Genomic DNA, 10,936 nt, shown 5'->3' on the forward strand with positions numbered 1-10,936 from the left:
ATATGGATTCTGTTATTCATTCTAAAGCTGTTTTGAAGGTAAGAAAAGTGTAATTATAAATAAAAAGAATAATCCTTATTACTAATCAACATTCAGAACTTTACAAAGTATTTTACAAAGCTTTAATTCAATGTTATAAAATATAAAATGGACTAATTTACACAATTGTAGTATTTCACACTATTAGAGCAAATTAGGCCTTCTAATGGAATAAATTAACAGATCATTTACATTAATAGCCATTATATTATTATCAGATTAAAATATTTATCAGGATAAAACATCTGCAAAGTGATGCACAACTCATTTCATTCCTTCATTTATCAAACAATGATGTTTTGTCTAATTCTATCAAATTATTTCTCAAAAAAAAAAAGATTTGTTCTATTAGTCAACAATAACGTGTCCAACAAAATGTGTTTGAATTGGAGGAAGGCAGAACATAGCTAAGCTAAGCATTGACTGAATTAGGATCTGATCACATACTAAACCAGTACTGACTTTTTCCAGAACAGTAGCAGCTGTAACTCAGGAGGCTTTGGTCAGTTCAGTGAACTCTCACTGCCAGCAGCAACAGCAGGAAAAATTAATATGGAATCGTTATTTGGAATGAATTTCAAATACATAAAAACAAAAAAGAAACAAACAAACAAAAAACCCAAGCCTTACATTTTTTGTTTAATCGTTTGCCTCTTTGCTTTTCCTTAACGCACACGTTTAAGAAATTATTTCACCTCACAGGAAGTTAACACAAGAGTTTCGGGTTAAGGTGATGAAGACCTCCAGCCAAAACATTCATGTAACTTCTCTTTGTTTTGGTCAAAATGACCATGGATCCGAAGCTCATCCCCATGGGCGTGAGGCTGAGCTTGAATCCCATCCGCGTCACACACTCGTTCACACCCAGGGGTAATTTAGCTTAGCCAATCTAGCTACCAGCATGTTTTTGGAAAGTGGAGAAACCATCAGAAACCCACACAGACACTGGGAGAACCTGTGAAACTGCACACAGACAGTAACCCAAATTATTATTTTTAAATGTATTTTTGAGTCTGGAGTCTCAGGACATTAAACTAGTTCCATAACTCTGGTGATCCTGTGCCCTGTGCTTTCAGCTGTAACTCCCTGGACCTGCTGAAAGTTGGTGAACTACCTGTGGGACAACATGTGTGTTTTGAGATGACCTGATTGGGTGAAGTCTTTGGCACACATGTTACAGCGATATGGTCTCTGTCCCGTGTGTATCACATAATGTCTCTTCAACTTAGACGGGGCTTCGAAGCTTTTGAAGCAAACGGCACACTGGTAGGACTTTGAGAGTCTCTGTTTAGGACAGTGGACTGGACAAATGTGTGCATTAAGGTTCTGCAACGAATCAAAGCACTGGCTGCAGGAAGGACATATTGGCAGGTCATTTGGAGGTTCTGTCAGGAGCTGATGATTATGATGATGATCTTCGGCCTGCTTGGAACCTTGGTGGTGATGATTCAACTCAAGCTTGTAAGAATCAGGGATGGTTGGAGATCTTTGAAGAGAGTCTTCAGGGATACAAAAGGGGAGACTATGCAAATTTGTCCTCTCAGTCTTCTGGGCAAAAAGATCAGGATCTCTAGTTTCAACCATGTTTTGTTGATCCATACTATTCCAAATTGGAATTCTGGTAGTCTTATCAGCAGCGGATGGGTGAACTTCACCCACTTTGCTCAAACAGTGTTTAAAATCCTTGCTCTCCAGTTTCTCAGCCTGTTGATCCAGACATGTGTAAAGTATCATATCTGAAGTATTCTCAGCACAAGATGGATTCAAGTCAGGGTTTAAGTTAGGATAAACAGACTTATCCACCAGAAGATCGATTTCAGACTTGACCTTACTCTCACCATGACCTAAATCAGAAGGAGAGCGGGTATCGTCTTTAGAAATCCATTTCTGATGCTGCACTTGTGCGGTGTATCCATTATGACCCTGATTTAGCATGGCTAAACTTTCAGAACTCCCTTGATGAAGGTCTGATTCATCAGTCAGCATGATCCCACCAGAGGAGATGGGACTCTCATCGTTCACCACCCTAGCTTTGAGCTCACTTTTATCCTTTCTGTTGTGAACCCACTGGTGACACTGAAGATGGCTGAGCTGCTTAAAGGACTTGCAACAAACATGGCATTCATAAGGCCTGATTCCGGTGTGGACCAGCAAATGTCTGGAAAGCTTTGATGGAAAATCAAAAGTCTTCAGGCAGAAGATGCACTGGTTTGGATTTCTCTTCATCTGGCTGGGAGTGTCTTCAGAATCATGGACTTCAACTGGAGAGCTGGTGCCTTCTGTGTTTGGTGTGAATTCCTCCATGTTAATGGAATAAGAATGTGAAGAATTATTAAGCAGATGTGCATTTTGATTGTCACTGTAAGGATCTGGCCTCCATGACACTGGAGGTTTTCCAGATGCTCTTGCACGGTTATTTGTTTCCTTGAATGTCTTTGATGTCTCAGGGATGGAGGTTCCCATTCCGCTCTTGTAGCTTCTTTGGCAGAACCTATTCTTTCTCACCATGTGAACCTTGGAATGGCTCTGTAGGTGGCAGAGCTGCCTGAAGGACTTGCTACAGACGCTACACTTGAACGGCTTGATGTCCATGTGGATGAGGAGATGCCTAGAAAGCTTAGAAGGGAAGTCAAATATTTTGAAGCATACTGTGCACTGGTACCCGGATTCTTTAGTCTGATTTGCTTCATCCAGAGGCCTGGACATGGCTTTGTATGAAAGAGATGTGAAATCGCTGCTGTCCTCTGGGATAGATTTGCATTCAAGTCCAATGCTCGGTGAGTAAACATAGCCATCTCCTATCCCACTGCTGGATACGAAGTTCTCCCCGTTAACCTCATCTCCCGTTCTGATGCTCATGTTAGATCTGAAACTATCAGGGTCTCTCACATGATGGATCTCACTCCTGCTGGAATGAAACGTTCCTCTGCTTCCTCCTTTACACTTATGAACCTTCAAGTGAGATTTCTGTCTGAAGCCTCGAAAGCAAACTGAGCATCTGAAAGGTCGCTGCCCTGTATGAATCAAGATGTGGCGTCGAAGTTTAGAAGGAGCGCTGAAGTGTTTTGAACACATGGAGCAAGAGTGCTGCTGTCGATAGCAGATCTCTTGGTCTGGTGAGGACTTACTGGCACCAGTTTCTGAAACATTCTCATCGATCAGAATTCTTGCGCCCGGTGACAGACTCAGAGGTGCAGCAGACATTTTCAGTTTTGTGGATCTGAACTTCCTAGCAAGGCTGATGTGTACAAAACGCTTCAGCCTAGCCTTGGACGCTCGACTGGAGCAAGGCTGAGGCTGGAGGGATCTGTGCACCTGGAGCAAAGACGTTAATTTCTTCCTGGGACCAGTGTGGACGCTGTGGTGTGCTTTGAGGTGGGAAAGTTGCCGAAACGCACGGCAGCATAAAGAACACTGAAACGGTCTTTGACCAGTGTGAATGAGACAATGCCTTCTCAGCTTTGATGGGGCGCTGAAATGCTTGTGGCACACGGAACATTCATGCCCTTCTTGACTTTTAGTCCGACTTTCAGCAGCATTTAAACTCTCTACTTTTTTCACATTTTTAGGCTCCATGTGAACATTTTCTGATCCTTTCAGCTCCTTTTCAAGCTCTCCAGCATCTTCTGTCCATTGCCTGTTTGAAGGTTTATCACAACACACTGATGCATTCAGAGGATGACTAGGATTCTGAGAGACGGTGTTTCCAGGAATAGGTTCTTTCACTGTTTTTTGTCTTTGTGAAAAGTGAGTGGACAGGTGCATTTTTAAATGAGCGAGCTGTCGGAAAGCTTTAGGGCACAACTCGCAGCAAAAAGGCCTGAGACTGCTGTGGATTAAAACATGACGCTTGAGTTTTGAAGGTGCAGAAAAACATTTCAGACACACTGAACACTGGTGCCTATTGGTCATCTTTGCCATTTTTTCCTCTATAGAAGAATCTGGGGTTTGTGTGTTTACTGTACTGCAAATTGCTCCCAGATGTTCTTGTTTTTCACCACTGGACTCTGTGTGGTTTTCTGAATCAGGCAGAATTTCAGCGCCCCTGGAATATTGACCGTTTTGAAAGCTTTCTTCAGGGGTCGAGTTTTCAAATCCATCGTAATTGCCTTGCGCAAAGTCACACGTCTGCCCGTTAACAGTTATCAGGAGTTTAACACGTTCCTGCTTGTTCATGCCATCGTTCTGATGTTCGAATTGATGCTCATTACTTGTCTGAAGGGAACCATACCACATATTTTCTTCACCAAGGTCTCCGTCGTCTGAAATCTGAGCTCCGACATGTCTGCTGTAACTTTCCTCTGTTTCCGTGTAAGATATCTGAGAATTAACTGCTTGGGATACAACGAGTGAGACCTCCCTCAGCTTCGAATGGCTTTTCAAATGTCCTTTCAAGTGAGCCGACTGTCGGAAAGATTTCAGGCAAACGTAACAGGTGAAAGGTCTCTGTCCCGAATGTGTGAGCTGGTGCCGTCGAAGCTTTGAAACAAAATCAAACTGTTTCAGGCAGATTGTGCACTGGTGTGTCATGGTGCTCGGCTCACACATTTCTGTCTGTTTCCATCTAGAATAAAAAGATATGATAAAGTCAATCATCTGATAGTCCACTGGCGATCAGTACAGCAGTGATCATTGCGATGGTAAAGTTAAATCACAGTTAATTGACCCAGGTGTAATAGTTTCACTTTCAAACCCAGTGATGAAGAGGTGAATGGTTACAGTGCTCTGTGATGCAGCAACACTCTCTGGATTCCCTCTTAATCATTTATTTCACTTTATTATGCATTCCTCTAAACCACTGCACTTGTTTTACTGCGTGAATTCACCAATAAAACACCTCCTGACTCTGCTCGCTTACTTTCACTTCCGCGTGTTTAAACGGAGCAATAAATATAACCGACTTCAACATAACAAGCTCCATGTAGACAACACATCGAATGTTCTTACAGTTATTTAAAAACGCCGAATAAACCGCAGGATTCAACCGCGTCGCTTCAGCGCAAAACAAACACACCGCTCCAAAACCACGCCGCGGTCCGTCAGTGAAATAACGCCGTGTTCGAACAACCGCTTTTACCAAAGGTTCCTATCTCAGATTCAACCTTATTATTCGCTTATTGAGCATCAGGATCTCAGTCAGAAATGTATTTAATGTACGTGAGACAATTTCTCCCTTTAAGTGAAATGAATAAAATGCTTTAAAGCAAATTTGTGGGTGCACAAGTTTTATTATTAAACACTATCCCGTCGAGCTATTTGTGTTCAGTATTTCAACTGAACTATTTACAATTCTGTTTTATAGAATTACATTTATAAACTTATACTGCACGCGTAGCTGTGATTGAGGAGATGATGTTGGCTCGTTAAGAAATTTTTACTGAGAATTTCGGAAGCTTAAATAAAATCTCTCATTAATCTGCAGCGTGTGGTCACTGGAGCCGCCACTAGAGGGAGCAATTTAAACATAAAACACAATCCCACTGAAAGCCGGACTCTGCTAGTCTGGTTAACACCAGACCATATCACAAGTGAAATATGGTCTGGAATCCGCCTATTGAATTTCTCGTAGGGGAGGTGTGGTTTACGATTGTCAACGGCCGTTTATTGGACGTTGCGAATGTCTATCATTTGGCGTATATGTAGCCCATGGCCAATAATGGCAGTTGTACCCGGTGACATAGTTAGAGCGACGAAGAAGACGAAGAGGTTTTTTAAAACAAACTTTCGCTCTAAACTATTCAGAACAGTGTCTAAAGCTTGATCGAAAGTTTGGTTCGTATCGCTCGCCACCATGTTAAATGTGATCCGTAAACAGTCCCAAATAAACTTCAAGCTTCCGTTTGTCGAGTAGTACGCGTCACCGTCTTTCCACCCCTCCCCACTCTCTGATTGGCTCCCTAACTCAGGCGAGCCTTTAGACCATAGTTTCCATGCTGTCTTTTCAGATCGGAACAATTGTGCAAAGCAGCATGGGATTTCCCAGGCTAGGACTCTGGGGCCCCTGGAGCAGTGGAGCCGACAATTAATCACTGGATTAATGATTAAACATAAAACGGCACCAGATATTCAACTTAAAGTGATTAAATGTGACAAAATTCTAACAAACACAATTTGTTTCCGCTAAATTACCACAGTTCTGGTCATAACGTGAAATTAAAGAAAAAAAAAATAATAATAAGTGAGAAAGGTCAGTCATGCCTGAATTGTACCCCTCGTTCTGGAAACACGTTGTTATATGATTGTCCATGTAATTAGGGCGTGTCTCCGCACGTGGTCTTAATGCAGGTCGGCCTGAGGGCACGCACGGCTCCGATCCTGATGGATGGATGTGACGTTGACGCGAGCTGAAGCGACTGCAGTCACGCACTGGCATTTGTCAGTGTCTGCCCTGGTCATGCAGATCACATGAGCGCCTATCACTGACTAAGATTAATGATCACACACACACACACACACACACACACACACACACACACACACACACACACACACACTCTTACTTCTATCTTTGTGGGGACTCATTGACCGAATACATTCTCGAGCCCCTTACCCTCACCTTCACCATCACAACTAAATGCCTAACCCCACCCCTTACCCTAACCCCACCCCTTACCTGAACCCTAACCTAAACCTCATTTCTAACCTGAACCTTAAAACTGAGTCTTAACCCTCAAACACGAAAAAGTGAGGACCAGACAAAATGTCCTCACTTCCCAAAAATGTTAAACATATTCTAGTCCTCAGTCTGTAGGAAATAAAACACACACACACACACACACACACACTGGTTCATGACATTGTTGTTTGTGGGAAAAATAAGCATATATATATATATATATAAACCTATAAGCTGTGTGTGTGTGTGTGTGTGTGTGTGTGTGTGTGTGTGTGTGTGTGTGTGTGTGTGTGTGTGCTCTGCTGCACACTAAATGGTTTTCAGTGACAGATGAGGTGTCGTGCACGGAGGAGAGTACGGATGGATGGAGGGAGGTGGAGAAGTGGGGTGCGTGATATCGGGGCTCTGGGGGATGTAGAGTGTTTACCCATCATCCATCATCCACTGACACACACACACACACACACACACACACACACACACAGTTACAAAAGTACTAACCAGTGAATGGAGTGAAAAGATTATTGACATATCATTATTCAGTATACGTGTTTGTGTTTGCATTTCAGGCCTCAAATCACATTGAAAGTGTGTGATTACAGCGAGAGTGTGATTATAGCGAGTGCGTGATTATAATGAGTGTGGGGTGGTAAGGAGCTGAATAGCACAATTTGAGACGTCAGTATTTAAGCAGCAGGGCATTTATAAGTCCCACTGCTGTCATACCACTTCCTTCAGGCTAAACCAACTTCACCTCCCAGTGGGGCAACCCAGAGTTCTCGACCTTATGGCTGGGTAGCTAACGAAGCTCTGGCTCAAGGTGAAGTCCCTGACAGAAACCTTCACAAATATGGGGCTCACTATGGGCGTTGTCAGCAAGATGCTATAGAGTGCCTCCCTAAAGGGCGTTCCCCTCAGATGCAGTAGCGGGATCCAGCCATCCATTGCAATCAAGCCAGCTTGTTTGATTGTCTCAACCTGTCTTGCCATTGGATATAATGTTTGCTTGGCCAAGTGTGTGGAGCAGTCACTGTGCACCAGCTGCCTCACATTAATTTTCTCATGCACAAGTTTTTTTTTCTTAACATGACACTAACATCCACCATTACAGCAATGCATCACATTCCACGTCAGTACTACCAGAGTCTCAATGTGGCTTTTGGGCAAACCGTATCACCATCGACATGATCTTTGTCTGCTGCCAGCTCCAAGAGTGTTGCAAGCAGAATAAGCGTCTGTAGTCAGTGTTCATCAACCTAACCAAAGCTTTCAATGCCATGGATAGAGAAACACTTTGGATAGTACTAAAGAAGTTTGGCTCCTCAGATAAAGCTATCGGCCTTATCATACATGACGGTATGATGGGAAGAATTATCTCAGATGGTGATATCTCTGACCCCTTCCCCATCTCAAACGGGGTGAAGCAAGGTTGCATTATGGCCCCATTTCTGTTTGGCTTGTACCTCACTGCTGTTCTCATGGATGCCTCTCAAGATGATGACAACACCAAAGGAATCTACATCAAGTCCTGCTTTGATGGTAAGGTCTTCCACCTTTGCCTTCTCCAAGCCACCACCAAAGTCAAGCAACAGCTAATCTGAGAACTGCTCTTAGCTGTTGATATAGCGTTTATGGCCCACGGCAAATAGGACATGCAACATTTTACCTAGCAGTTTACATCTGCAATCTCTCGCTTTGGCCTCACTGTAAGTTTGAAGAAGATGGAAGTTATGTATCAACCCCCTTGAGGGCAACCTCATCATGAGGCATCAATCACCATCAATGAAGAAAGGCTTAATACCATCCAGAGTTTCACTTACCTAGGAAGCATCCATTCTAATGATGCTACAATTGCAAACAAGGTCACCAGCAGAATCAACAAGGTGAGTGCATCATTTGGGTGACTTCAACATCGCATCTTTAATGAGAGTGGACTGAGGCTATCTACCAAGCTAAAGGTCTACAGTCCAATTTTCCTCAGCTCCCTACTCTATGGCTGTGAAACATGGACTACCTACCGTACCACAGCCACATTAAGGATTTGGAACACTTTGACCAGTGCAAGTTACGCTTGCTCTTAGGCATCTTCTGACAAGATCACAAACCTGATATAGATGTTCTAGCTTGCACAAACTACACCAGTATCCAGTCCAAGGTCATAAAGGCTCAACTATGTCAGACAGGTAACCTGGTACACATGCCAGATCATCGGCTACCAAAGCCACTCTTCTATTCTGAGCTTGCCAATGACAAACACACTCAAGCGGCCAGAAAAAGTGCTACAAAGACAACCTCAAGCACTCTAAAGCGTTGCAACATCGACCATCAAATGTGGGAAGAAACAGCTACAGGCTGCGTGCTGTGGTGCGACACAGTACGCACAGGTATTGCAAACTCCAAGGTGGACTCCAGCGGCATCATCCAAACAGCTCTTCTGTGTGTGAAGTCTGTGGTCAAGTGTACCATGCTAAGATCGACTGATCAGTCACAAAAGCTCCCACAGACATTAAACTGCTTACATGCTATAATTGTCATCATCGTAGACGATGGACAACAACAGCAATAATGAGTGTGTGATTATAGCGAGTGTGATTATAGAAAGTGTGGGATTAGAGTGAATTTGTGATAATAGTGAGTGTGTGATTATAGCCAGTGTGTTATTATAGCGAGACTGTGATTATAGCGTGTGTGTGATTATAGCGAGTCTGTGATTATAGTGAGTGTGTGATTATAGCAAGACTGTGATTATAGCAAGTGTGTGATTATGTTGAGTGGGTGATTAAAGAGAGTGTGTGATTATAGTGAATGTCTGATTATAGTTAGTTTGTGATTATAGCGAGTGTGTGATTATAGCGAGTGTGTGATAATAGCGAGTGTGTGATTATAGCAAGTGTGTGATTATAGCGCGTGTGTGATTATAGCGAGACTGTGATTATAGTGAGTTTGTGATTATAGCAAGTGTGTGATTATTTCGAGAGTGTGATAATAGTGAGTGTGTGATTATAGCGAGTGTGTGATTATAGCGTGTGTGTGATTATAGCGAGACTGTGATTATAGTGAGTGTGTGATTATAGCAAGTGTGTGATTATGTCGAGAGTGTGATTATAGCGCATGTGTGATTATAGCGAGACTGTGATTATAGCAAGTGTGTGAGTATCGTGAGTTTGTGATTATAGCAAGTGTGTGATTATGTTGAGAGTGTGATTATAGCGAGTGGGTGATTATAGTGAATGTCTGATTATAGTTAGTTTGTGATTATAGCGAGTGGGTGATTATAGAGAGTGTGTGATTATAGTGAATGTCTGATTATAGTTAGTTTGTGATTATAGCGAGTGTGTGATAATAGCGAGTGTGTGATTATAGCGAGTGTGTGATTATAGTGAGTGTGTGATTATAGCATGTGTGTGATTATAGCGAGACTGTGATTATAGTGAGTTTGTGATTATAGCAAGTGTGTGATTATTTCGAGAGTGTGATAATAATGAGTGTGTGATTATAGCGAGTGTGTGATTATAGCGCATGTGTGATTATAGCGAGACTGTGATTATAGTGAGTGTGTGATTATAGCAAGTGTGTGATAATGTCGAGAGTGTGATTATAGCGCATGTGTGATTATAGAGAGACTGTGATTATAGCAAGTGTGTGATTATAGCAAGTGTGTGATTATGTCGAGAGTGTGATTATAGCGAGTGTGTGATTATAGCGCGTGTGTGATTATAGAGAGACTGTGATTATAGTGAGTTTGTGATTATAGTGAGTTTGTGATTATAGCAAGTGTGTGATTATGTCCAGAGTGTGATTATAGCGAGTGTGTGATTATAGCGCATGTGTGATTATAGCGAGACTGTGATTATAGTGAGTTTGTGATTATTGCGAGTTTGTGATTATAGCAAGTGTGTGATTATGTCCAGAGTGTGATTATAGCGAGTGTGTGATTATAGCGCGTGTGTGATTATAGAGAGACTGTGATTATAGTGAGTTTGTGATTATAGCAAGTGTGTGATTATGTCCAGAGTGTGATTATAGCGAGTGTGTGATTATAGCGCGTGTGTGATTATAGCGAGACTGTGATTATAGTGAGTTTGTGATTATTGCGAGTGTGTGATTATAGCGAGACTGTGATTATAGCAAGTGTGTGATTATGTTGAGAGTGTGATTATAGCGAGTGTGTGATTATAGCGTGTGTGTGATTATAGCGAGACTATGATTATAGTGAGTTTGTGATTATTGCGAGTGTGTGATTATAGTGAGACTGTGATTATAGCAAGTATGTGATTATGT

General features: G+C 42.3%; 1 protein-coding gene across 2 annotated transcripts; it reads right to left on the reverse strand.

The window, feature by feature from the left end:
- Positions 1–244: 244 nt before the first annotated feature.
- znf770 (zinc finger protein 770) lies at positions 245–5,076 on the reverse strand. 2 transcript variants are annotated; one of them, XM_060915744.1, is made up of 2 exons: positions 4,987–5,076; positions 245–4,603 (listed from the first exon to the last, which is right to left on the reverse strand). In XM_060915744.1, the coding sequence occupies exon 2, from the start codon at positions 4,585–4,587 to the stop codon at positions 1,150–1,152; it is 3,438 nt and encodes a 1,145-aa protein (XP_060771727.1). In that variant the 5' UTR covers positions 4,588–4,603; positions 4,987–5,076; the 3' UTR covers positions 245–1,149. The 2 variants fall into 2 exon arrangements, with proteins under 2 accessions (XP_060771727.1, XP_060771728.1); XM_060915745.1 differs by having other exon boundaries at positions 4,898–5,066.
- Between the last annotated feature and the right edge of the window lie 5,860 nt (positions 5,077–10,936).

Source organism: Neoarius graeffei, chromosome 3 (assembly GCF_027579695.1).
Source record: "Neoarius graeffei isolate fNeoGra1 chromosome 3, fNeoGra1.pri, whole genome shotgun sequence".
NCBI lineage: Eukaryota > Metazoa > Chordata > Actinopteri > Siluriformes > Ariidae > Neoarius > Neoarius graeffei.

Coding starts and splice junctions, on each gene's coding strand:
- znf770 (XM_060915744.1), bottom strand. CDS start 4,587: ATGTGTGAGCCGAGCACCATGACACACCAGTGCACAATCTGCCTGAAA.